This window comes from Thermomyces dupontii (assembly GCF_041956625.1).
Source record: "Thermomyces dupontii strain NRRL 2155 unplaced genomic scaffold VTN31scaffold_4, whole genome shotgun sequence".
NCBI lineage: Eukaryota > Fungi > Ascomycota > Eurotiomycetes > Eurotiales > Trichocomaceae > Thermomyces > Thermomyces dupontii.
Window position 1 is genome coordinate 1,005,343 of NW_027192310.1, and position 25,989 is coordinate 1,031,331.

Consider the following 25,989-nt stretch of genomic DNA (forward strand, 5'->3'; position numbering starts at 1 on the left):
TACCTTCCCTCTCAACCCTTCGGCTTGAGTATGCTCGATGCAAGGGTGATGCCTTGCGCTTCCGAGTGCTCAAGATGGTCGTCCGATCGAAGTCGATCGCCATCACCAGCTGCCGTTCAGGGTTCCATACCAGATTCGCATCACGGACGTCATCGTGTCTGACGCCAGACGATGCGAGCGCCTGCAGCGTTTTTTTGTCGTTCTGCCGAGATATCGACGCCTTCGGGCCAACTATTTGCCCCAAGTCTCTCCCCAGCCCACGACATGAGCAGCATCTGCGTCACACGGGCCAGACTGACAAGGGGATACGGCCGCTGCAGGGTGATGATGCCCAGGTAGACCGGGATCCTCATTCCTTGAAGCGGCGCGAGCCGAGCGTAGACGCGAGACTCATGCTCCAGCAGGGGTTCGTCCACCGACTGCACACCTTTGGCGACAAACGTGTAGCCATACCCGGTCAAAGTGATCTTGAAAAGCACGCCGGTGGCTCCGAACATGCCCCATTGATCCAGGCAGATGCAACCCTCATCGAGGTTGCGGGCAAGCTGCTTTCGCGTGAGTCTGCTGAGATCTTCCTGCGTCAGCAGATGCTTCGTCGTGGCCATGCCTCGGCGATGGCGCGCAGTATTGGGACATCCCGGGTCCAGAGACTGGCCGCGGACGAGGCCGAGAAGACATGCCTGCGTGCAATACGCCAGGTCTTCCTGGGGCGCGCTGCGCTTGCGAGGAGACCGGCGACGCTGGCCACCCTCCGTGTGCGACGACCCACTCTGTGTTGATTGTCGTCGAACCGACGGTGGCGGAACATAATCCGCATCGGCTGGATCATCCGGCTCACCACTCTCGTCACTTGTATCCCCCCATGCTCTCGCAATCGCCGCAACTCGTCGGACGGAATATGATCAGAAGGAGTATACGGCCATTTGATGAGGCACTTTTCTGCGTCCCTGATCCACTGGGCAGGCTTCCCTCCCGACCGCAGAGTCAGCATGGCCAAGGTCGCCAGCTGTGCGATCGGAGACCGCCGAGCCTCGAAATCGCCGACAGAAGTCACTGGCGTATAGTGAAAGAATAGCTTCCAAGCTGCCGACTCCTCAATCTTCAGGAGGATCAACGAGTGCCCGGATGAAAGATACCCATACAGGAGGCCACTTCTGATCATGTAGTCGAAGGTTTGGCCGAGAGCCTTCGCCACAATCTCTTCATTGGTTTCCTTGGAGTCGACTCTCCCAAATTTTTTGCGCCGGAGCACTTGGAAGAACAGGTCGGAGGGCGGCGAAGCCAGCACTTGCGCGATCGTTTCCGCGCGCAGTTTACGGGCCGGCTTGTACTCTCCCAGAAAGATCGGTTCAACCGTTCCGCCGTCTGCCGATTCACGCATGCACCAACGATCGGGAATCCGTCGCGCGCTACTGCGGTCCGACGACTTGTTCCTGGGGTGCGACCTTTCGTCCTCGGCACTCACATTGTCCTTCTGGTCCAAGCTGTGCCCAGTGTTTCGGAAAGAAAGCTTGTCCATATTCCCCATCTGTCTGAGGTATGCCTCGACGACTTGTCGTACCGGGGACTCGATGGCCCCATGGACATAGGGCTGGACATCTAGCTCAACTTGTTGAGGACTCTCTAAAAGTGATGACCCGATGGCGGCGACTTGGGTATGCGAAGGAAAGAGCTGCTTGTTGGACAACTCTTCCAGGAACATGTTGTAAATCCGGTAATGTTCATTCTCAAAGTCGTCCCAACGGTGAAGCTCCCGTGGATACCATTTGCCATCTACATTGGTCATTCCCCCGATGACACTTTCGCGGGGTCGTTTTCGACAGACAGAGTAGAAACGAGGAAGACATGAACGAGTTCGAGATAACGCACCAGAGATGTTGGCGCACGTTCCGCTTCGTATCTGTCAGCTCGCTCTCTCTCGGCCAGTCTCTCTGCTTCCGCCCTTTCAGCTCGCTCTTCCGCTGCCTCTCGTTTCCGTTGTTCCTCCAAGCGTCCTTGCCTCTCCTCGGCCAACCGCCGCAGCAACGTTTCACGGTCCAGGTTTTCGAAATCCATGATTCAAAACACGGAAGATCGATGTTGTTCTGAAAACCACTGGTGAGTAAGTACGTGTTCGGTTCCCTTGGAGGTAAGTAGTAGTAGGTACCGGAGAAGACGTTCTCACGGAAGAGGTTTTTAAGTACCTCGATATAACTAATCAAAGAATTCGCAATTTATGATCGTAGGTCATAGAACTACCTACTTATAGTTCGAATCACAGGCCTTGAGCTTGTAAGATATGTCGTCGGTATCTATGGAGCGCTGGCTTTGGCAAGCCGGGCGCCCAGCTTTTGAACTGGTAGATCCGTGCCCCGTGCAAAGGGCACGTGATCTGAGTCTCACGTGTCAGACCACGTGTTCATAGATTTACTCCACCCTACGGATGTTCAAGTTCGGCTGCCCAATGGAGTAAAATGAATCATCGTCAGCGATCCTTGACCTTCGAACCTTTCAGTCCACTTTGTTTGATTCAGGGCATTGGGATCAATTTTACTCTTCACGGAACCTTCGTTTCATCCAGAGTTCCCGCCCTTAGAAGGCTCTGGTGGTGGTAGACCCTGTTTTGTGCTACCATCATTGGCACAGTTGGAATTCTTCGCAACTTCACCATTGGGTGCAAGTCAATAGCTCTGATGGCCACAGATAAATTTCCTAGGTCAATTCACAGTGATGCCAAAGACGATTTGCGTGAACTAGCAAAGTGGCTTCAAGGGGCTGAGATGATTCAGGTGGATGATCATACATGGCGTTGTGTCGATTCTGGTCAAATGGACAGGCTACGTCCGTTGCTGAAAAAGCTGAACCTCTACGAGCATGTATCTCGTATACCATTTATCAAGTACGATGCCACTGACGAGACTCAGGATTTTATGGCCACTCTGTCAAGGAGAGCAGGACGCACGGAAATCGTCAAGACTCACGGATACAACAACCTCGTTTTTCCACTATCGGGCCCCGCAACTATATGCGGCCACAACATCGAGCCGGGAATGTATATCTTTCTGACGAGGGATGGGGTCGTAGATGGAAATTTAGACATTCTTGTAGTCTCGGTGCCGGAAACCATTTCGAAGCTTATGATGTTACCCCAGTCAATCAAAGACGATTTGGATGAACTAGCAAATTGGCTTCGATGGGCTGAAATGGTCGAGGTGGGAGATCGGACGTGGCGTTGTAAGGATCCTTGTCAATTGGACAGGCTATGTCCATTGCTGAAAAAGCTGAATCTTTACGAGCGTGTACGTCTTGCCCCAGTTATCGAGTACGATACTATTGACGATTATCAATAGGGTTTTCTGTTCAGTCTGTTAAAGACAGCAGGCCGCACGAAAATCATTAAGGACTACAGGCGCAAAAACCTTGTTATTCCACTATCAGGCCATGCAACTATATGCGGACATCACCTCAAGCCGGGAATGTGTATATATCTAACGAGACACGAGGTCGTCGAGGGAAATTTGGATTTTCTCATGGTCTCGATGCCTGAGGATGTTTCAGAGATTGATATAAGAATCAAAACCGCCTGTGTCGGAGGGTGTATGTTGGATTGAACGAGTTGATCAGTGAACGACGAGCTTGTTATTTGGTTCTGTGACTCTATGTCATCCTAGCATTCTCTGCATTTTGTTTCTCCTTTGTGCGAAATTATCTGTTTTATCTGTTCCACCCTGGAACAACGGCTCTCGAACTTGGGCGTCATTATCTCTTCTGAGGCAAACCGGGGGATCTGGTTGCAAACGTGTGCCGACTGTTCCAAAGGGACTCGAAGTAGAATAAAGTTACTCCGTGGGCTGAAGTTGCAGAACGTATGGAAACGTTGAAAAGAGAAACTAACGCATTAGCTACTCCTTTCGACGTGTCAATTTTCCGTGACCGCGACAGCATTATTCTGGACGCGCTGGTCAACTTTGCGGCGCTGCTGGGCTGCCTCGCTGCCCTCGTGTGACGAGAAATCGGACGTGTTATCTCTGGCGTAATTGGAGAATACGGTACAGATGAGCCCACGATGTATGATTAGGCTAACCACGCGCAGTTCAATCTTAAATTCACAAAAGGCAATGTCACTGTCGTATTTGACAAGCTGTGGTTCCTGCAAAAAGCGCACGCACAGCGTTGCGCTGCCGAGGGAGGTCTGGCCTTTGAATCGTTGGTCGAGCGAACAGCTGAAGTGGCCGAGCGGAAATGGCCTCGGGAGCAATTGTGGGTGCATTCAATTTAACAGAGAGCAGCATGTATATCCCAGTTTTGGGGCGTGTCAAATACTATTTCGATTTATCGTCTACTGTGACAGGAGTTGTAGGAACCAAATCCTCCAAGGCCCGTTCTCTATCCTCGGTGATCGCCGACCTCCTCCGCGCCGAAGCATATCATACACCACGCCCGACGAGTTCTTAACCCGCAATAAGACCTTTTTTACGACAAACATCGAGCGGCCCCACAACCACCGACAATGCCCTTGTCGCTCTCCACACCTTGTCAGCCGCACACTCTCGGGCCAGAGTCTCACTGGACTGCCGACGTGCACCGTGCCAACATCGTGGCATACTTGAACGCCACTACAGGAATGCAAGTCAAGAGGAAAAGAAGCGCCTGACGAAGGAGACGTTTCACTACCTAGGATGGGCGCTGTCTGGTGGTGCGTCCGGACCGGGAGACGATGGCCATCTTGGGCCGGCAGAAACCGTCAGGCGGTTGACTGATGCTCTGGAGGCGACAAAAGAAACGCGGAAGCATGAGTAAAGGTTCCGGTGGATGACTAACGCAGGCCCTCAGGTTACTATGCCTGCACGCATGTCCAACATCGGTCCGACACCTGGAGCAGACTCTATGGAGTAAGGTTTGCCACTTTTCTGTATGAGCAGTAGGCAAGACCTGCGTCAAACGCCCCCGTTCCGGGGTTCATGGGAAATCTTCAGTGCAGTTGTTATCTAAGCGAAATGTCAAACAATGAAAAGGCAAGAAGCCTGAGTACTCGATTGTTGGCCAAAGGGAACAACACGCTTAATGGGATCAACATGCCCAAGTAAATGCACCAGTTGATACCTTCTCTGGTGGCCAGCAGCTTGCATCGTCAATCTGATGGCATTGACATTGTATCAGTCAGCCCTCAGCCGTTGACTTGTGCAGATTTGTCTTTGCACGGACGTTCTCATCCATACATGCAAACATAGATCCCAAAGCAATCCAGGTAGGAGGCAGTTGCTGAAGTGAATGATATAGTTCTCCTGCGGACGCCACTAGAGCGACAAGCAGTAGTTCATCATGATCGAGCAAATCCATGCTGATGCTGATCCTTTACCTCGCAGGCAACCACTTTGCAAGAGAAGAGGCTACCATTGGTCAATCGTTCGAGAAATTCTCCGTGGATGTAAGAATCACGAATGCAACATGAAGCAGAATTAGTCAAAAGCTATAAGATACAAGTTCGCGGCGCAATTCAATGACCGGACATATGCTGATGAATCCATCTACTTCTTATCCTTTTCCTAGGCAGCTCGGAAGCAGAGGGTAGAAATGATTGTGCATCATCGTTGGCTTCTAATCTCCGAGTCAGGACTGTGTATGCTCTGACATCTTTGCTCTTATATATCTACACGTTCCACATTCACATACGAAGTACTTGAGAGCTCAAAATGGAAATCCACCAATGCTGCTCCTGAAGATAAACAACGCCTCCCACAAATGACTCAAAATAAAATCTACTGCAATATTCATTTTGAAATTTGGAAATGATCTCGTGGAGCTCTTGGGAAAGGATGGCTGGGTGAGCCATGAGGAAGGAGTACGAGGAAGCGAAAGCCCGATTCGATCAGCGCAAAGGGGATCTAGAGAACCTTCGAAAAAGACTTGATGAGCTTGCACTGATTTCCTGAGACTGATGGAGATATTGTGTGTGCCTCTTAACTCTACACACCTTTCGCGGTTCGCCTTGTTTGTCCGTTTGGGAAATTGGAGTCGTATGCCCCCATCCTTCTTGGGACATGCCCACCCACTCAGAGGCTAGCTCCTGGAAGCCCAGGCGAAGAGCGTAACTCCGACTCGCACATATCTAGCTAGATGGGTTCCTCCATCTAGGTACGAGAACATATAGGGCGTGCAGTTACCATGTAGTTAGGCAACGCCACTACTTCCTAAGAGGATCTGCGGATTCTCAACACCCTGGGGTTCCAAGTACTAGTTGCCGTTTGAACTTCAGCCAGAGGAGCAAATGAAGGGGAGGCGGGACGAGAGCAGTGGCACGCAAGGCCAGAAGCCAATTTCGTTGTTCTAGTCGAGCTGAAATTTTACAGAAGACACATACACAGAATACACAAAACTCGTTAACCGAGCGTAAAATTCCTCCCCATCAGTGCGCTGATTCACCCGCAGCATGAGGCCCGAATCCCGACAGTACCATGCATGAGGTTGCGGTGCCGTCAGCAGCCGTCACCAAGTCCACCTGAAGTTCCCGAACGACGCAATCTCGAGTAACAGAATACTCTGGTCGCTCCTTTGCTCCTCCCCGGAAATCGCCTGGAAAATTGGCTCACGACTTCCGACATTGGACGCTTCTCGACTATCCACAGTTCCTTCAGATAATCAATCTCGTTGGAAGTCCAGCGCTTCCCCGAAGACCTATGGTTCTCATCTGCCGGAAGCGCGCCGTGTGCCTCCGTCCAGACTTCCGGAAAGCCCGCATTGCATCGTCGCATCGCCTCCTCGAAGAGCTATCCGAGGAAGCTGAGCTGTTCTGAAAGCCGGGAACGGAAAAAGTGTTCCTGAAGAGAGCCGCACCGTTCTTGCTGCTCAGCACCGAGGCGGGGTCGCTCGGCCGGACGCTCCTCTGACTGCGCGTCATGTGTCTCCGTGAAAGCAACCGGTGACCCCGGTACGGATCGTTCCAGGGCCCAGTAAAACAACCATGCGAGGAAGGCGAGCTGCTCTGGAAACCGAGAACGGGAGAAATGTTCCTGACAGGAGCTGCATCGTTCTTGTTGCTCAGCGGCGATCCGGGGTCGCTTGGCCGGACGCTCTTTCGACTCCGATCTCCGGTGGGCTGGGGCAACTGGGTCCGCAAAGGAATCAGCCGTGAGCAAGGAGAGCGGTCGTCCATCCGCGGTGGCTCGTCAAACCAACCTTCAGGAAGGGTCTCACCTGCGGCAATGGCCGGATCGATGGGGATCCGACTCTGCGCGACGAGCTGACTCTGGACCGGAAGTCGCCGTTTCGGAGGGCACAACTCCCCCGGAGTTGGCGGGGATCGCGTGGAAAGCCCGGCGGTCATCATCGTCACCAGAGTCGCCGATCACGGTGCCACGGCCCAGGGCCGAAGACCGGAACGGCGAGGATTGCCCGGTGGACGTAGTCATTTCGAGGCGCAAGCGGGCAATGAGCAGAAGTGCCGACCTCTTCCCACGCTCTCTGCTTTCCCCTTCTCTGCATGGGAACCAAGGGCGCGCTCTTTGTCCTGCTCTATAAGCGGATGGCCGTTCTCTGTACGTTCGCCAAGTCTTCCCCCCCCCCCCCCCCAACTGCACCACAACAACCGCCCGTCTCGAGATCTGCATATCGATCACGAGGACGTCGCCACCGAAGCCGGCAGCTGAACCTGAACCGGAAGAGGCAGCTGATCCCGGCTCGAATTTTCAAGTCCAAGTCCCAGGCACCAGCAGCCAGCAGCCAGCAGCCATGCCGATTCTCCCGCCGCGGTTCCCCTCCTGGAAGTTCGGTGGTATCAGTCTTCAGGGAAGGGCAAAGACAAGACGAGTGCGGCATTTTCGTGATTGGCCGCCGCATCAAAAGCAAAAGCCGAAGCGGATGGGGAGAACTGGGTTGGCGGGGCATCGAATGGAGACCGATGGCGTGTACGGCCGCCTCCTCAACGCACGATTATTACGAGTGGAGCCCCCGAGCGCGCCAAGTCCAGCGTCCAGGTCGGAGGTCGGAGGGTGACGGCCCGTAGACCGGACGGCGTAAGGATTGTCGACGCCCGGAGGACGGTAGAGTGGAAAGTCCGTGCCGCGCAATCTAGAGCGGCGCGACTCACCGGCATGTCCACGGGAAGGTCGGGTCGCGCCTCCGGTTGCATCTCCCCTCCCTGCTGGAGAGGCGAGCCGTCCGAATGGCGGACGGGGATGCTCGACCCTGAACCCGCTTCATTCGTTTCATTCGGCGGCAACCGCAGGATCGGTCCGAGGGACTGAGACCCAAAATTGGGAAGATGAATTGACGAAGGGAGGAAGGAGCGGGCTGGCTGGCTGGCTGGCTGGCTGCAGCAGCTCGTGTTCAGTCATGGACCTCCTGAGCGGTCGCAGGGGAAGGGTGGACGCATTTCGCCTCATTCAAGGAAGAGGAAGATGATTCGATGGCGCAGGGTCGACGGCGCCGATCGGTCGCAGCCATCAGCCATGGGGCCATGGGGGCCCGAGGCGAGCCGGGAGGGAAAGGAGGGAGGATGAAGAGGTGCAAAGTGGGTGCTGGACCTTTGGGGGACGCACCTGGGCTTTATATGCCTTGCCGGCGAGACGGAGGGACGCTAATACCGAATCGGGGCAGGCGTACGTCGCCAGGACCGTGCGAGGCAGGCGGTCAGGGGCGGCAAAGGGATGGTGCAACCGGTTTGGGCGCCCCGCTAACCGGCCCTACATGTACTACTAGTAGTGTTTTGAATTAGATTGACAGCCTATTACGATCTGTAGATAGCCGTGCCTGCAGAGGAAATCTTCGAACATCTGTTGAATACTCTACGTGAATCCGAACAAGCTGCAGATTGCCAAGGATGAATACCGCGATCTGGTCACTAGGAATGGGGACGATTACGACGCGTTCCTCGCTAAATTCCTGCACCTCGTGGGGCACAGATCCCAACAAACGACTACCTACAAATCCGATTTCCTTCGCAAGCTGAGCCCCAGCTTGAAGCGGATGGTGGCGGCATCTTTCGCCAGTACAAAAACGTTCAAGGAGTTCCAGGACATCTGTTCGCAATCCGCCCACGTCCTGAAGGGCATTGAGCCCGCACAGCCTCGTCGTTCCAAGCCGGGCAACTTTGGGCGCGGAGGTTCCGGCACCGCTGGGGGACCCACGCCGAAGGCCGATCGGACCGACAATGCGGACGCCGCGGCGGGACACGAAAAAACACGGCGATCGACAGTGCTACGGGTGTCAGGGTTGTGGCCATCTCGCTCGTGACTGTCCAACAAGGAGCGTGAACGGTCGAACGCATACAAGAGGCACATCCGCAGCCCAAAGTCTGAGAGTTTCATCACTACGCTCCATGAGCTCGACCGGGCCATCGAGGATAAATCGCGGATGCGGGTCACAAACACCGAACTGGAAGATGAAGAGCAGCTTATCGACGAGCAACTCCCGGTGTGTTATAAAAGATATCGCGACGTGTTTTCCAAGAGGGCTTCCGACCACCTTCCCCGCGCAGGGAGTGAGTTGATTATCGCATCGAGCTTGAACCTGGAATAAATCCCGCCAAAGACATCGGGCATGCGCCACTTTGTAGAGTGAGCCTTGAGGAACTTGAAGCAGTGAAGCAGTACCTAGAGGCGAACCTCGACAAGGGGTTCATTGTCCCTTCTGCAGCCTCGTTGGCCTCGCCTGTCCTAGTGGCCCGAGTGGCCCGGTCTGCAGGCAAGCTGAGATTCTGTGTGGATTACCGGAAATTGAACCTATGTCGAAGAAAGACCAATATCCTTTCACGCTGATCGATGAGCTCATGGACCGGCTTCAAGGCGCCCGACACTTCACGAAGCTAGACGTGAGGCAGGGTTTCCACCGAATCCGCATGAGCGCTGAATCTGAGGATTCGACGACCTTCCGCACGCGTTATGGATCCTTCAAATACTGCGTGATGCCGTTCGGGTTATCAAACGAACCCAGCGTGTTTCAACGATTCATGAACACCACCTTTCTCGACTATCTGGGGCGTTTTATGCCCGCGTACGTAGACGGCATCCTCATCTACAGCAGAACCCTGGAGGAACACAAAGAACACGTCAAGCCTGTACTGTAGCGGCTCCGGGATTCTGGACTCCAGGCAAGCATCCGCAAGTGTGAATTCCGCGTGCAGCGTACCAAGTACTTGGGCTTCGTCATTACCACGGATGGCATCGAGGTCGATCCAGAGAAGGTTGCGGTGATCACCAAATGGGCGAAACGGTGCAAGGGGTACCCTCCTTTCTTGGTTTCTGCAACTTCTACAGACGGTTTATCCGCGCATACAGCCGGGTTGCGAAGCATATACCGGCTCACCAAGAAAGACACACCGTTCGTGTGGACTCCCCAGTGCCAGGAAGCTTTCGAGAAGTTGAAGTCATTGCTCACCAGTGCTCCTGTCCTTTACCGATACGACTCATCCCGTGGAGCTCAAGTGGAAACCGATGCTTCTGACGAAATGATCGCTGGAGTATTATCTCAGAGATCAGAGGACGGATGTTGGCACCCGGTCGCCTTCTACTCGTCTACAAGGAGATGCTCGCTGTAATCAGGCGTTAGCCGAGTGGAGGGCGGAGCTAGAGGGCTTGCGGCGAGAGGAGCCCTTCGAGGTTCAACGATCACCGAGCTCTCGAGTATTTTATGACGACGAAGAAACTGAACGCCCGGCAGGCCGTTGGGCCGAGTTCCTCTCCCGGTTTCGCTTCGTGATCTGCTGTCGTCCCGGTAAGAACACACTGGTAGACACTCTCAGTCGCCCAGAGAGGCAAAAACAAAAGGGAAAGAACGATTGCAGACATTCCTAAAGCCGGACAATCTTGGCTCCCGGATCAGGGCAGAGCTGGCGCCTGTCGAGCTGGCCATTGCCGTGTCGGATGATGTTACAAATTTGAACCGTTCAGCTACCTCTAGGTCTCTGGACCCCTTCTGAGAGGAAGCTGATAAGGAAGACAGTCCGTTTGACTGTTGAAGGAGGACTTTTGCTACGTCATGGCCGACTCGTAGTTCCTATTGGCGAGGATGAAACTCTTCGCGCCAGACTGCTGAAGGAGATCCATGATCAACCTTCCATGGCTCAACCGGGTCAACGCAAACTCTTGCAACTAGTGCGAGCCCGATACTACTGGCCCGGGGGGGGGGGGGGGGGAAACGCCCCACGCCCATGTCCTATCCGAGTACGTTTCGGTATCAGTTGTTTCTTCTATCTTATACATTCCCAGCACGATCCTTCCTTGATTCCGGTTCCTACTCCAAAGGCGAAAAATGCCCAACAAACCCATCGATCCCCAGCCTCCGAAACCCCGCAAGGCCTTCGGACGAGTCCTTGATGAGGACGCTCCCGTCGACGACTTCGACAACGTCGTACGCGCACGGGAAGAGGCGGAGGCGCAAGCAAACCGCCCACCGAGTCCACCGAATCGAGCCGCGGCTCGCCGCCAAGGAGGAGAACATTTGAAGAATCCTAGCTCGAAGGGCACCAAGGGAACGACGGGGAGCAAGAACCGGTCGACTCATGGACATTAGGGATTATAGATTCATGTATCTATAACTAGGGTTTTTTAAAGGAATATACATATGCCGGTGTATCGATAGTACGTACATGGATCAGAAGAAATGAGGATAAAAAGGCTGCACAAACCTAGGTGGTTTCGTTCGATTTGAGTAAACTCACCGCGTCAGACACACACATGTCTCGACAAGGCTCCAGGACTCCTCAAGCCTCTTCCCATCCCTGATAGGTCATGGAAGCACATTTCCACGGATTTCCTGGATGCGCCGAAGAGCAAGAGGGGCAATGATTCCATCCTCGTCATTGTGTGTCGTTTGAGCGAGAAGCGCAATCTCCCGGCCGACCACGAGGACGGCAACGTCGCGAGACCTTGCGCGCTTGTTCCTTGAAATATTCTACCGCTATTACGGAGCCCCCGAGACCATCGTTTCCGATCGCGGCCCCCAATTCGTCTCGCAATTCTGGGAAGAATTGACAAAACTGCTGGGGATCAAACTGAAGCTCAGGACTGCCCACCATGCCCAGACGAACGGCCAAACGGAGTTCACGGACCAATACCTGACGGTGCGGCTGCGCCCCTTCGTGAACGAATATCAGGACGACTGGGACGATTGGCTACCCATGATGCATCACGCCGCAGCGGCCGTTGACAGCGCTTCCACCGGAGCATCCCCGTTCCTCGTTGCTAACGTTTACGAACCTCGAACTTCATTCGACTGGCAACCTCTACCGCCCCTCACGCCTCGAGAGGAAAGACAGAACCGCGAAGAAGCGCGCAAGCGAATTGAGAAGCTACAGGAAATCCGGGACTTTGCGCGGGCCAATGCACAGAAAGGGCAGGAGGCCATGTCCGTCCAGGCTGATCGCCACCGCCGGCAAGAGAACTTCGACGTCGGGAAATGAAGTGTTTCTAACCCTCCCGGACTATGACGTCAGCGGACCAAGCCGAAAATTAGGAGAATAGAACGAGGGCCTCTTCGAGATTATCGAGAAGATTGGCAACAGCTACCGACTGGCTCTTCCCCGACAGCATGAAAATCCACCCATCTTCTCGCCGGACAAGCTCCGACGCGCAGCTAATGACGCCTGGCCTGGCCAGGTGACAGATCCTGCAGAGCCAGTACCGTACGGATTCACGAAGAGGACGAATGGGAGGTCGAGGAGATCCTGGCTTCACGTGTCTACCACGGAAAGCTCCAGTACCGCGTAAAATGGCGCGGCACGGCGCAACCTGAAAGGAGCACCGCACAAAGTCCAGACTTTCACAGGCGATACCCCGACAAGCCTGGACCGCCCAAGCGCCTCGAGGAGTGGTTACGTGCATGGGAAGCGGATGATGACTTCCTTTCCAGATAATCCTGAAGACGACCTACCAGCATGAGGATATGCCGCCGTTTCGGAGGGGGGTGATGTTAGAGCCCACAGGAGTTCCTGCCCTGAAGCCAGTCACTCAGTAGGGCTAGGGCTCTTTTGGCACGTGATCAACCGAATGTGGTAGTTTGTCGCGGCCCTCTGCCCCTTTCTGGACTCCCTTTCTTTCTGTATCCTTCGTGCTTTCAATCCGATCTGCGCTAGATTTGCTGCCTACGATCAAAATAGCTGGACCCAGACCAGGAGAAATACCTTGTCAATTACGTCGAAAGCTTTGTAAGGAAGGTCTGCCACCGACCAAGATATCGCCGCCGAAAATCGCCAAAAAATATCGAGACAAGCTTGCCTGGTCGTTTCATCGAACGACACAAACTCGAGCTCGTTTCTCGATGGACGACAACCATGGATCAGGCGAGGCACAAAGCTGATTCCGTCACGAAGTACGAGCACTATTTCGATCTCATGGCGCGGCAGATGGAGCAATACGACATCAAACCGTGGTTGATGTTTAATGCGGACGAGAAAGGTTCTATGATTGGTGTGCTCTCAAAAATGAAGTGAATCTTTTCAAGACGCCTCTACGAGAAAGGGGAGTTGAAGCACATCATTCAGGACGGAAACCGCGAATGGGTGACGGTGGTAGCATGCGTTTGCGCCGACGGAACTTCCTTGGATCCAGGCCTTATTTACCGGTCGGCCAGTGGAAACACAATGGACACATGGGTCGAGGATTTTGACCCTAATTTCCATAAGATCTTCCTCACCGCATCGCCTACAGGCTGGACCAGCGACGAAATTGGCTACAGATTGCTGGTGGAGGTCTTCGGTCGGCAAACGAAGAAGCAGGCGCGATCATCCTATAAGCTGCTGATTCTCGACGGCCACGGGTCGCATCTTACGATGCAATTCATGGATTTTTGCCTCGAGAACAAGATTCTAGTGGCGGTTTTACCACCTCATTCAACGCATACCTTACAGCCACTAGATGTTTCCGTCTTCCGCCCACTAGCGGCTGCGTACAACGACGAACTGACGGAATTCATGAAGAAATCACAAGGGTTGACCACGATCAAGAAAGGAGACTTCCTGAATCTCTTCTACACGGCCTGGAAAAAGGCCGTTACGGCTGAAAATATCCTGTCAGGTTCTGAAGCGTGCGGTCTCAACACCTTCAATCCTGACCGCGTTCTTGAGCGATTTCGAGCCAGGAGCGAGTCACCAACCTCCTCTAGTGATTCATCCGACTTCGATCCCGAGGACTGGAGGGGAATGAGGGAGCTACTGTACGAAGTTCTGGAAGATACTAGAGACAGAAGGGTCAGAAAGCTCGTTCGTGGAATTCACAACATGTCGATGGAAGTTTCAACACTTGAGTCAGAAAATCGCAGTTTGAGGCAGAGCCTCGAGCGGCAGAGGCGGCAAAGGCAGCGAGGAAAACCGCCGCCGTGTTATGTGATGCAGTTTGCAAGGAGGCACGGCAAAGACAAACCAACCAGGCCACGTCGAAGGAAGGTCGGTTGCCCGCAAACTTGATCCGAAACTGTGCGGCCTGTCACATGTGGCCTTCTATCTATTTTACCAATGGGACATCGCCGGGGGATGTCGTGCTATAGTTCCACTTTCGCAAGTTATGGTACGATCCGCATCTCCTGGAGGGAGAGAAGGTCACGGCCCCGATTTCCTACGAGACCTCAGCTGGACTGGGTGAATCGGGCGTACAAAGGGGCTGGTTTGTTCACCCGGAAGCAGACCCGTGCCGGGCGGTTCAACGGCGCGCGTGCCGCGGAGCTGAGGAGGGTGAGCGAAGCCGAGATTTGCCGGGCAGGGCATTGGAACACCGATGCAATGACGAATTGCTATCTGACCAACGTCCCGTGCGAATTCTCCAAAGCAATGGCGGGCGTCGACTTGAGGACACCGGGCAACTATTACATCCCCCATGCCAGGGTACCTGTACCGGAGTTCCCTGAAACGATTTATGTGGCCTTGGGGCGACGACTGGCTCCGATGGTCTACGACAACCTCAGTCCCACACTGTTCTGCGCTCAGTTGCCGGAGGTGGTGAAGGGGGTACAGCTGGAGAGGCGGCAGCACCAGCGGTTCGACCGGGACGACCTGGCGTCCGGGTTTTTTTTAATCTGCTCCGGCAGCTGCGAATCATCCTCCTGCAAGACTTGCCCATCCTGCAGTTGGAGTAACCGCACTTCTCCCCTCCGGTCCAGCCCGGTATTCTCCCGAGAAGATGACTGGGAATTCGTCGACTGGGTGCCTCGCGCATGCGCAGCCGAGCAGCCGTACCAGGTGCGCCTCCAGCAAACGATACCGATGGTGGCGGATCATCTGCGCACCCATCAGCAGGAGCAGGCAGCGATGCGAGACAGCTTGGCCGCCGGCGGGAGCCGAGAGCTCAGAGGACGGCTCACAAGGGTTGAAGGGGAGCTGGCGACCCGGGGAGCAAAGTTGTGGTCTCTCGACCGACCGTCTCGCAGACGTGCCCGTGGTGGACTTCCCCTTCCGGATCCTGACACCACCTGTTGGTGGTCAAGGCGCGACCCCGGCAGCGGCAGAGATACCGGGGAACTCGAACCCCGCGGCGGTGAATCGCAGCGAGGGTGCTCGAGAAATCCCGTAACCGTATTCCCTTTTGTCGTATTGTTATTCTGGACGTCTAACCAAGTGCTACAGTAACTATATCCAAGTGAGAGGGCTCATGTGCGTGATTGTACGCCTGCAACTACGACATCGTGGAACTGAAGAGGTATGAAAGAAAAATACCAGTGTGGGCTGGTCAAAGAAGGATCCTTAAGCCGCTAAGCGAGGGCCTGACTAAGCGCTTGCCCAAACGTAGTAGCTTACCACTCCCGATTTCTCGTAAATTCGAGTAGGGTATTGTATATGTACTCCGTCCATATTCCGTACTTGCATCATGATGTCATCACCTCTGTGACTTTGATCATGGCTTCCTCACATGTAAAGTGTTCAACGGCGACCGAGGTACGTACGGTATCAGTTGTTTCTTCTATCTTATACATTCCCAGCACGATCCTTCCTTGATTCCGGTTCCTACTCCAAAGGCGAAAAATGCCCAACAAACCCATCGATCCCCAGCCTCCGAAACCCCGCAAGGCCTTCGGACGAGTCCTTGATGAGGACGCTCCCGTCGACGACTTCGACAACGTCGTACGCGCACGGGAAGAGGCGGAGGCGCAAGCAAACCGCCCACCGAGTCCACCGAATCGAGCCGCGGCTCGCCGCCAAGGAGGAGAACATTTGAAGAATCCTAGCTCGAAGGGCACCAAGGGAACGACGGGGAGCAAGAACCGGTCGACTCATGGACATTAGGGATTATAGATTCATGTATCTATAACTAGGGTTTTTTAAAGGAATATACATATGCCGGTGTATCGATAGTACGTACATGGATCAGAAGAAATGAGGATAAAAAGGCTGCACAAACCTAGGTGGTTTCGTTCGATTTGAGTAAACTCACCGCGTCAGACACACACATGTCTTGGTTTCCTTTCTTGCATTGAGTGCTGCGACAATCGAGGGCGCGACGAGAAACTGGCGGACGTAGATCGTTCGGGGGAGAGCATCGTGGTGGTACCTTATGTGCAGTCGTCGCTTATTCCTGCATTCACTGCATTCTCAACTTTAGCGCGCTGTCTTTCTCGCCAAACGTCGGGGGTTCCATCGGCTGTCCGAGTAACGGTGGAACAGCCATTGCTGTATGTGTCCAGTGCCTCAAAGACATGGTGAAAGACTTGTTTGTCGACATCTGCAGCCCACAAGAAGTCCAGGTGTTCGTATGACGGAATCTCTCTCACGGTAGTTTGACGCGGCAATTCCTGGAGCATCGCATCGATGTCCACCAGGCTGTCACTCCCTCCGTAGAGGAGAACGACTGGCGACTTGATGTTTCGCGTTGGATATCGCACTGGCTTGTAGTACCGGCTGCTGGTTCCGATACTCAGCGGACCGTGCACTTCGTCATCGAACATCTGGAACGTCTTGTTCCGAATGATCTGGAACCAGTGTACCACCGATTTGGTACTGGTGAACGAAAAGAGATGCGGGTAAGCGGCCAATTTCTGATGCTGACTGATGTTGACGTTCGTCCAGTTGAACAGCAGCCGCACCGAGACGTCGATGATTCGGACAAAGATGGGCGGGTACAGGATCGCTTGCCACATGGCGGTTGAGCTGAGAATGCTGCGTCGTCCAAATGCCAGGTACAACACCTGCGGCGACGCCCTCACGAAGGAGTTCACCACAGCGTTATGAAATCCCGCGGGCGACATGGCCGGCGCCAGCGCGACGAAAACGTCCACCTTCTCATTGAGCCTCGGATGAATGGAAAGCGTTGCGAATGCTTGCGCAGTTCCCTGTGAGAATCCGATATACGACAATGACGACTGCTTTGTGACTTCGAGAATGTACTCGATACTATCAGGGATATCGTGGAAAGCGAATTCATCAATGGAGAAATTCCAGAATTCAATCGACGTCGGTGAGCATCGGGTCGATTTCTTGGAGTACTTGTTGCCCCGATTGTTTCCCAGCCAGACATCATACCCTCGCTCGACAAGTTGGAAAGGAAGACATCGTTCTTCTTCCGTCAGACACACCCACACCTCGCTATTCATAAGCAAGCCGTGATGCAGGTACACGACCTTCTTCCGAAGACTCCCTTCTCCGGCGTTGACTCGCACTTGTTCCTCGCCTTTGCGATTGGCGATACGGTGGAGACCAAGCAAATACCCATCCCCAGTCTGAACAATGTGCTCCTCGGCCTCGTATCCGAAAAGGGCGCATAGGTCGGCAAAGTCGTGCGTCTCAGCGATCAATTGCGCAAAGCTCTTACTTTGCTTCGCCCGTGCTTGTCGACTCTGAGGAGTTGATACGAGGTTGAACATGAACTTGGACTGGCTGTAAAAGAATCGAATCACCGGAGCAGCTGTTGACCGTTAGTCTCTCCAGCCGCAAAACCTAAGGTACCAGTGACGCGCCACGTACGAAGGCAACTCGTGATGATCCTTATAATGCCTTCTAAAAATACTAGTGATAGCGACGCAAACAAAGCCAGATACTCTGACCTACAGAGGCGAAAAGTATCAGCAAAAATCTGATCAAGAAGTTGGTATTTGAGGTCACTGTCGACCAAGAATGAACTCACCAGAAAAGACGACCTAGGAACGGAACACGGAACATCTTGTCTGTGATATGGTGGAAATGGGTTCAGCGATGACCAGCATCCTCGAATGGATGTAATCTACGGAGTCCATGAGTATCTCTACTCCTATGATAATAAGCTTAGAGAAAAGAACTGGATGAAGCCAGCAATTACTTAATGATGGTAACTTCACGTGAAAACGAGAGGACACATCGCGATGACCGATTTCGATACTGTGGGCCAATGGAAGGATCATTGACCAATCATATCTGCCGATCGAGATTTTGGCCGGAGCCCGCGCTAGCCTCTTCGAGAAAAAGGTGGAAGATTGACGGCGAGCTCTGCTAGTCTGCTGACACTGTGTACTCGTGCTGACAATTGAGACCTACGACCGTTATCCCATCCTCTCAGTATTGTCAACATGCCGAGCTCATGTAAAGACATACGTGAGTTTCCAATTACTTCAACATGCGCCCTACTTGGAACCCCATGAAACCGGGAAAACAAGAAAATGGATCAGCAGGATACTCATCAGTTAACTGATCAGGAAGCGCGCTGGCCCAATGTCTGCAAGAATCAGACTGCGTGATGGTCCAGCGCCATTCAGCCAACGATTGCATCCGGCCACCGCTCTCTGAGGAATTGCCGACGCGATGTCGACAATTGTTGAAGGCGCTTTCCGAGTGCAAGTACGGATCGTTCTATATAGTATTTCCCTTGCAGCGAGTCTCGATCATGGCGGCTAATAGTTCTTTGTCTTGTTCCGACAAACATTCAGGCGTGGAATGGTCGACATGCGGAAACGATTTCGCGGTAACGCGCCCATCTCGGTGTCCAAGGATCTCGAAAGCGGGCAGACAGCGCCGCCACGGCAGTTGTATGCAGGACAACCGGCTTTCGCGGTGGCCAAGGAGACCGATGGGAATGAGGCTCAGATGGACCCGGAAAAGACAAGAGGGCTTTAACTTTGTCTTGGCCGCATATCCTACTCCGACAACGAGATCATTTCAGGGACGCTTTGGCATAGCTCCGGAGTTGTCGGTACAGGTACAAAAGTTTATCTGTCATGAACTGTACAATACGATACTGTATGACATATCTATCACGGGGTGGTTGAACGTCCCAATTTTTATGGATCCCCTCTCGCTGGCTTGGAATTTGTGGTGCTCACTCACAAGCTTGTCAGCATGTCTAATAGTTTTGAGCCATAGCATACAATACATTCCCAATGTAAAGTAGAACATGGTATTTGATTGTGATTCTTTCCCGGACTGATAAGTTCATTGCACTTTCTTCTCGGGTCTTGCCTTTGTTGATGATGGCGCAGAATACAGCCACAAAACGACAAAGGCAAGAAACCCGGCGATTACCGAATACAGCCCAGCGATCCAAACCCAGGCCCCAGTGATTGTCCAACTCCGCGGATACTCGTTGTGCGCAATATGCCGAACCGTGATTTCATGCTTTTCTTCGATGTTCGTCAAGAATGGACGTCTGTAGTTGATGCGGAATGAGAAAACTCCATGCCGGTCCGGGACAGTGAAAGAAGTGCTGAACACGGTGCTGTTGCTGGTTTGCAGTTTTGGTTGCAGATTCAAGCGATGCCATGGAGACAACATTGTGAATTCTAGCTGAATGGCGTCCTCAGAAGGCACCTCGAAGGGCACAAAGTTGTCCATGTCATACTCGGAGAGTTCGATGTTGAACGTCTGGAAACATCACGCCGTCAGAGTCATGTTTACGCTAAGAGATGGAAAGACAAGCATACCACATCGTTCTTGACCCGGTAGATGGTCGGATTGATGTCACCCTCGATATTGCCCTCTTTGTCGCTGAGATAGTGCTCGATCTTCCCGACCTTCAGCACACCAAGCTCCTTGAAAGTCCAGGCGGTCAGCTTCTTAGCAAACTCGCGGTTAGCCACGGTTATCTTCTCGCTGCTTCCTAGTTTCTTGACCGAGGCGGTGAGCCATTGATCCTCCAAGGCTTCCACGGACCCAAGCACGGTGAAGCGGGCGGAATTCCGGGCTTGCAAGGCTGATACCAGAGCCAGTTGCGTCCCGGTGGCAAACCCATCATCCACCGATTCCGACTTTTCACGAGGACTGTAGGCATAGGCAGTGTCCGGCGCCTGCAAGATCGGAACGAGCAGAGGGCTCGCATAACCGAGTGCTTGCCCTGCTGCTCGCGGGAGCGCCAACACTCCCTCCCCAGCAAAGAATGATTTCACATCCGACCGTACAGGTTTCGGCTGCGGGAGAACCAACACATCGTGATTTTCAGCAGCGGACAGAACATCGTAGTTGAAATGGTCAACAACTACGGAAGAGCGGTCGGGCGAGATGTGAATGTCGAACTCCAGGAGAAGAGAGCTAATGGCGGACGGCGTCGACGACTTTCCAGAGAGCGCAAGGAGGACGTTACCCTCCTGGTTGACAAAGTCCAGGAGAATCTTGGGTGTCAATGACGGCCCAAGTCCTATTCGAGATGTCAATGACCATGACGCGCGAGTAAAACTATTAAAACGGCAATCAAACCTTTGGATTTGGGAGGGAAAATCATAAGATGGTCGTAGACGCGTTCTCCATGTTCGAATAGCGACAATTGCTCGTCCTTGGGAGACTTGAAGGTAATCGTGTACCCACGCTCTGCACACCCGCTCCAATGTCAACGATGTCACTCCAGATCCTGGTCAGGCCCGGTGCGTACCCTTAAGATCCGCCCATAATGTCGAGTACGCTCCCTGGTTCTCATCCAGAACAACCAACAGTCGTGACCCGGAGCTGCTCAATGCCCATGCGTAAGCACTCCAGAAAAGAAGTGCCAAGAGCGAGAACCACCTCATTCTGGAGAGGGATCCGCGCCGGGGCGGATAATTGATGGGAAGGAGCAGCTAGGAAACAAGACCAATGTGCTCAGCAAGCTCCCAGGGCAAAAGCGTAAAATACTATACAAAGAGACTTCTTTCATAGCATTGCGCGGTTCATAATGGCCCCAGTCTGGCCAAGTAAGCATGTTCCGGCATTGCATCGGATGCCAAGACTTTCGGAGCTGCTAGCGGGATCTGAACGGGCCTCACCTTGGGGGAAGACCGAGATCGACTTTTTCCACGCTTTCTCCAACCAGACTGGACTTCTCCTACCCCCTCTGGTGAGTGCGCAATCGCTTCGGACAGGCAATTCGTTCATCTCAACCCTAACCAACGGACCGGTTCGATCCCCAGAATCCCGGCAAGATGTCCACTCCCCGGTTCTGGTCAACGCCTCTTCGTTACCTCCGCTGGGCATCCCATGAGCGGCCAGCGATTTTCTACTCAATTGTCGTCGGCTCCATGGGCCCTGTTGCGCTGTTGACTCTTCCTCCAATTCGACGGTACTTTGGCGACGTCGATCCCGAGCCTATTCCCATGTCCTATCCGAGTACGTTTCCTCTGGCCCGGAATCCAACCGCACAAGATGATGATGTGGCTGACAAGTGTGTCCGTTGCAATTGACAGTTCCCAAGGGTCCTCGAGTCATCCCGCAAGGTTTCGACGATGATGAATGACCACCTGGCGGCGAACAACGCTTGAATCATTTTGCCAATCTGCAACAAGCGGGCCTGGTTATTGATGTCACCCATCGCAAATCAGTTTCTCGATCGCTGCAGAGGCATATATGCATGGATGATGATTGAGTGTCGTATGAGACAAAGTCGCCAATTCGATTCTCCCGCAGTCATTTCACAATGTGCCTTTCGACATATCCAGATAGCGCTAGATCTACCGTCTCTATCGGACAAAGTGGAGAGGGTCTCAACTGTATATATAAAGCATCTTAGGGAAAACGGGTCTCCGATTTCAGATGATCACTCGCTGATTAAACTGGACCGAAGTGGCCCATCCAGTAGGCATATGCTCCAGTGAATCGCTTTGGAAGCCACTGCCCCCCCGACATCACATCGCGAGTGTGGTCAGTCGTGCGAGGCATGGGATTCAGGTCTACTGTGGAAAGAGTACAACTAGCGGCAAGCACCGATACACTACATCGAAACTCGCAGCTCAGACGTCTTGTCAAGCCCTATAACATCGCTGGGAGACTTCTAGGCATGGACCTGAAAGTGAATGCTTAATGGAACAAAGTTGAGAAAAAGCAACTCAAACGCCATTAAATGTAGCTACCTACAGTCCCTTGGCGACGCCGTTTCACGTCTTTCAACATTCATCACTGGTGAGACAGAGAGGCCGGCTGGAAGAGAGACCACTGCTAGCCCCCATCAACGTAAGGAGCCCATCAACGGTCTAAGTAACAAAAACCCGGTAATGTATACACCGTCCACGAGTCATAACCACCGCATATTAGCTAACAACAAACATCGTACACACGAAAAACCTTGTATCAAGACCCCTGAATGAAACCACAAGAGAAAATAAAAACTGCAATCATAAAACTCCATCAGACCATGGCCTCCATTTTGTGATAAACGTCAATCCAACATGCATACTTCGTAGCGGCCAACCTCATAATGACCGCTACTGCCTCAATGGTCATCATCATGTCACTCGGGATAGTCCCGTCTCCAGCGGCGTCCCAAGAACGTAATGGAAAAAGAAACAAAAAACCTTCCCGGCAGACAACCGATTATATCCATGCACGCTTGGATCGCATGCACCAACACCCGTTCATATTGCGCTTTGACAATGGAGTTCCTCGACGGCAGGAAATGAATAGAGATTCTCCGATGGGAAAGACAAATTTGATAATCATGCAAGTCTCATTGCGTGTCTCGTTTCATGAACCATGCTCCTGGGGGGATGCAACATATGAGCCTCCGAAAAGCCATCCGCAAGGGTAGAAATCGGAACCATGAAGCGAATCAGGCAGTGCTGTCCTGTTAACGAGGCCGACGGGGAGTTTCCCGGGGCGGCGGATGTCGGTTGGCCGCAGCCCTGGGATCTGCGTACGCATTCTCCGGAGTGTACCTAGGATCCATTGATACCCGGGCATCAGGGGCGGTGGTTGCAGCAGGATGGCTCATGCTGGAAGTCACCGGGTTATAATCCATATCATTCTCATAGGGGCCAGGGTACCGAGGCGCGGCACCACGTCCTTCATATGGATAGCCAGGATTGCCACCTGAGAAGGTGTATGACCCGGGGGGGGCATCGGGTGCCGAAACCGGCGGTGGTGGTGCAGGTCCAGACCAAGCCCCCGGGTGAGGAGGAGCGTATGCATTCTGGCTACTGTCGTATGGAGAGATCGACGGATTCATGGGGCCCGTTGTGTATGGGGGAACCGGCGCCGTTCCGGGATAAGCCTGCTGCGGGTACTGGTTGGAGTAAGATGGCGGTGGCGGAGCCCCCGCGTAAGGCGGCGGCGATGGGCCGCCATGGCCATGGTGACGCATGTCTGGGATTGAAGAAGACGGGTAAGGTGCTGGGGGCGTGGTGTTAGGGCTGCGAGACCTGTGAGTGTCCTGATCATATGTACCTCTCGAGTCACCGGCCTCTCGTCGACGGGCAACCTCTGCTTCCCATTTCGCCGAGTCGGCTTTCAGGTCTGCAATCATCTCCTAATGTCAGATAGTCAGCACCCAATGTTTGACGCCTCGTCAGAGTAGAAAGAACAAAAACCGAGCGTACCGAGGTGAGGTTTCGGTAAGCGCGTATAATGTAGCCCTTTTGACCCTATTTAGAAAAAGTCAGCGATTCCTGTCCATAAAGCGCGCGTCTACGGCGACAAAGGAGGGAGGGTTTCCAACGTTATGTGTCCCAGGTTTTACGAGAGCATCATTTCCCAGGTATCTGCAAATGTCCGCCTGGATGACTTCCCGGCTGATGCCATCTCCAGGGATGAAGTATTCATTAAGGCGAGTGGCCATTGTGCTCCGGAAGTGCAAATCTGGCAACTGTTCTTCTTGGAAACAAATTCAAGAAATCTCTCCTCTTTTCGGTGGCCCGCGATGAAGTAAAAGCTTCTCAGGATGATTTCCCACGGCCCCCTTGGAAGTCCCAGGTCCTGTGGCTGGATGGGGCAAAAAGTAGTGGAAAGGAAACAGAAGGCTCCGGCGAAAATCCTCAGTAGGCTTGGAAGAATACAGGTAATCCACGGACTTGAAGGCAGATCCCAGACGGCTCCGGAGAGAGTTTGCACCCTGGTGGTGATGTAGGTCCTTTCTTTAAAACCTGGAGGTGGAGCTTGACTGGCCTCTCTATGGTCGAACACCGGATCTGGATGGGCAATTGACTTCCTGGGCAGGTGGTAGAATATCCCACAGGCCGCAACAGCGAAGGACAGTCAAAGAATGGAAGAGCAGCCAGGAGATCTGAGGGAGAACCGGAGGAGAGGAAGAAAGAGAGGGGGAAGGGGAAGGAGGGGAAAGGGTTCAACTAGACGGAACTCTAGTCACGCCTTTCCTCCTCGATGTTCCAATCCGGTCGATTTCTTCCCTGAAATATTTTTGAGTCAGAACTGTTCCTGTGGCCGATGGGAAAGGCCAACGACGTTCTGGTCAAGGGTACAAGGAGAACGGGGGAAAGAATGAGAAGGAAGAGAAAATAAGAGAAGACGAAGGAGGGGGCCATGAAAAAAAGCGGCTTATGATGGGCCCGCGCCTCTCATTCATTTGCGGTTGGCTGCGAACTATCTGCGTTGGGCTGGCTTTGGGCCACGACTCCACGATTAGTCGGAAAATCTTTGGCGACTGGCATGAGTCTGGCCCTTTCGATTTGTTTTGAAAAGAGATGCACAGGACCACAGGCACCGTCCACTCGAAACCCTGCTTCCACATTGGCTGGTGGCTGCATGTGTAGTAGATTGTGAGGCTACGCAACGACCATGGCGAGCTTGGAGATTTCTACACGTCTTCGCACTCGGCGTTCTTGAATGCTTCCACTCTTTTTTTTTTTTTTTTTCTAAGTTAAGTACCTATCGGGCACAGGGCCACAGGCAGATGAGAACGAGGAACTCCTCATACTCCGGAGTCCGGTGCCAATTGTGTCCATGTTGGCCTGTTTCACTCGTATATGTAGGGCAAAGGATCGGCCCAGCAATAGTAGGGCGAATTCGAGACTCTATTTATCACGCATCCCCCAGCCCGAAGGATGCTTGATGCGCATCCAGCGGTACCGAAAAAGCCAACAAATGAATCATCCACACAAGGTCTTTGGTGGGGGGACGTATCCAGGCAATATGAGTTCGACAAAGTCTCCTCAGATTCTTCAGTCAAGTACTCTGTATGGAGTACCGAGCCCTCAAACATTGTGCTTCATCATGTATATATCCTGCCTTCCTAGATCCATCCGATGATCAAGCAAGGCAAGAAAAGCATTGATTCTGCCATAATGGCAAATTTTCTTGCCGTCCATATGGCTTTCAGGTTTTGTCCACACAGGACATCGGTTGGGCCGAAATGCGTTCTTGGGCATCGATAAACCCTCATAGCCAATTGGAGTCAATCGTTAACTGGATTAGTCACCCTGGCGGGACAGCACAGTCATTTTTCACGGTTCGGACTCGTGCCGTCCGAGCCCGTTCCCGTTTTAAGTCGAAAGCCAGTTGCCACTTGCCAGTCGGCTGACCCTCAGCGGCGAAAATAATGAACGGAAAAAGCACAAGCTCGTCCAAAACCGTATTATTACCTACCGTACCAAGCATGGTGATCCGTACACAGCACTGTGACTGCGGAGTAATGTTACTCCGTATCCGGAGTAATGATGACTAATGCGGGGTCGCGGGGTTACCGAGCTCACCGCGCAATAATGCACCAAATTCTTGCAGGAATTTCTAATGTACACTATACTAAATCAGGCAGTAGCGTATGATTGATAGCGATAAGCCGATAATGATAATTCGTGAGCCTGAAGGTCTGTTGGGAGAAAATCAAATCCACGAGTCAAAACTGGAACAGTACAGTTGTGCCTCGGCCTTCGTTCGTGTCAGGTGTTGGCAATCCTTTGCGAATCCAATCTGTTCCATAACATACAATGCGTTAG

The 25,989-nt window shown here is 53.1% G+C and overlaps 10 protein-coding genes across 10 annotated transcripts; 5 read left to right on the plus strand and 5 right to left on the minus strand.

The window, feature by feature from the left end:
* Positions 1-580: 580 nt before the first annotated feature.
* VTN31DRAFT_4865 (uncharacterized protein) lies at positions 581-1,786 on the minus strand (the record flags this gene model as incomplete). Its single annotated transcript, XM_069405300.1, has 1 exon — positions 581-1,786. The coding sequence occupies one exon, from the start codon at positions 1,784-1,786 to the stop codon at positions 581-583; it is 1,206 nt and encodes a 401-aa protein (XP_069260378.1).
* A 1,330-nt stretch (positions 1,787-3,116) lies between these two features.
* On the plus strand, positions 3,117-3,590 carry VTN31DRAFT_4866 (uncharacterized protein; the record flags this gene model as incomplete). The annotated part of the gene is made up of 2 exons (XM_069405301.1): positions 3,117-3,278; positions 3,330-3,590. The coding sequence occupies 2 exons, from the start codon at positions 3,117-3,119 to the stop codon at positions 3,588-3,590; spliced, it is 423 nt and encodes a 140-aa protein (XP_069260379.1).
* A 444-nt stretch (positions 3,591-4,034) lies between these two features.
* On the plus strand, positions 4,035-4,589 carry VTN31DRAFT_4867 (uncharacterized protein; the record flags this gene model as incomplete). The annotated part of the gene is made up of 1 exon (XM_069405302.1): positions 4,035-4,589. The coding sequence occupies one exon, from the start codon at positions 4,035-4,037 to the stop codon at positions 4,587-4,589; it is 555 nt and encodes a 184-aa protein (XP_069260380.1).
* Positions 4,590-6,746: 2,157 nt separating this feature from the next.
* VTN31DRAFT_4868 (uncharacterized protein) lies at positions 6,747-7,306 on the minus strand (the record flags this gene model as incomplete). Its single annotated transcript, XM_069405303.1, has 2 exons — positions 6,747-7,084; positions 7,156-7,306. The coding sequence occupies 2 exons, from the start codon at positions 7,304-7,306 to the stop codon at positions 6,747-6,749; spliced, it is 489 nt and encodes a 162-aa protein (XP_069260381.1).
* Positions 7,307-14,425: 7,119 nt separating this feature from the next.
* On the plus strand, positions 14,426-15,532 carry VTN31DRAFT_4869 (uncharacterized protein; the record flags this gene model as incomplete). Its single annotated transcript, XM_069405304.1, has 1 exon — positions 14,426-15,532. One exon carries the CDS (start codon positions 14,426-14,428, stop codon positions 15,530-15,532), a length of 1,107 nt encoding a protein of 368 aa, XP_069260382.1.
* Positions 15,533-16,452: 920 nt separating this feature from the next.
* VTN31DRAFT_4870 (uncharacterized protein) lies at positions 16,453-18,055 on the minus strand (the record flags this gene model as incomplete). The annotated part of the gene is made up of 3 exons (XM_069405306.1): positions 16,453-17,801; positions 17,861-17,940; positions 18,021-18,055. 3 exons carry the CDS (start codon positions 18,053-18,055, stop codon positions 16,453-16,455), a joined length of 1,464 nt encoding a protein of 487 aa, XP_069260383.1.
* A 383-nt stretch (positions 18,056-18,438) lies between these two features.
* On the plus strand, positions 18,439-18,982 carry VTN31DRAFT_4871 (uncharacterized protein; the record flags this gene model as incomplete). Its single annotated transcript, XM_069405307.1, has 3 exons — positions 18,439-18,463; positions 18,565-18,706; positions 18,796-18,982. The coding sequence occupies 3 exons, from the start codon at positions 18,439-18,441 to the stop codon at positions 18,980-18,982; spliced, it is 354 nt and encodes a 117-aa protein (XP_069260384.1).
* A 315-nt stretch (positions 18,983-19,297) lies between these two features.
* On the minus strand, positions 19,298-20,862 carry VTN31DRAFT_4872 (uncharacterized protein; the record flags this gene model as incomplete). Its single annotated transcript, XM_069405308.1, has 4 exons — positions 19,298-19,726; positions 19,786-20,495; positions 20,555-20,665; positions 20,727-20,862. The coding sequence occupies 4 exons, from the start codon at positions 20,860-20,862 to the stop codon at positions 19,298-19,300; spliced, it is 1,386 nt and encodes a 461-aa protein (XP_069260385.1).
* Positions 20,863-21,252: 390 nt separating this feature from the next.
* VTN31DRAFT_4873 (uncharacterized protein) lies at positions 21,253-21,563 on the plus strand (the record flags this gene model as incomplete). Its single annotated transcript, XM_069405309.1, has 2 exons — positions 21,253-21,436; positions 21,514-21,563. 2 exons carry the CDS (start codon positions 21,253-21,255, stop codon positions 21,561-21,563), a joined length of 234 nt encoding a protein of 77 aa, XP_069260386.1.
* A 1,326-nt stretch (positions 21,564-22,889) lies between these two features.
* On the minus strand, positions 22,890-23,876 carry VTN31DRAFT_4874 (uncharacterized protein; the record flags this gene model as incomplete). Its single annotated transcript, XM_069405310.1, has 3 exons — positions 22,890-23,567; positions 23,638-23,682; positions 23,757-23,876. 3 exons carry the CDS (start codon positions 23,874-23,876, stop codon positions 22,890-22,892), a joined length of 843 nt encoding a protein of 280 aa, XP_069260387.1.
* Positions 23,877-25,989: the final 2,113 nt, after the last annotated feature.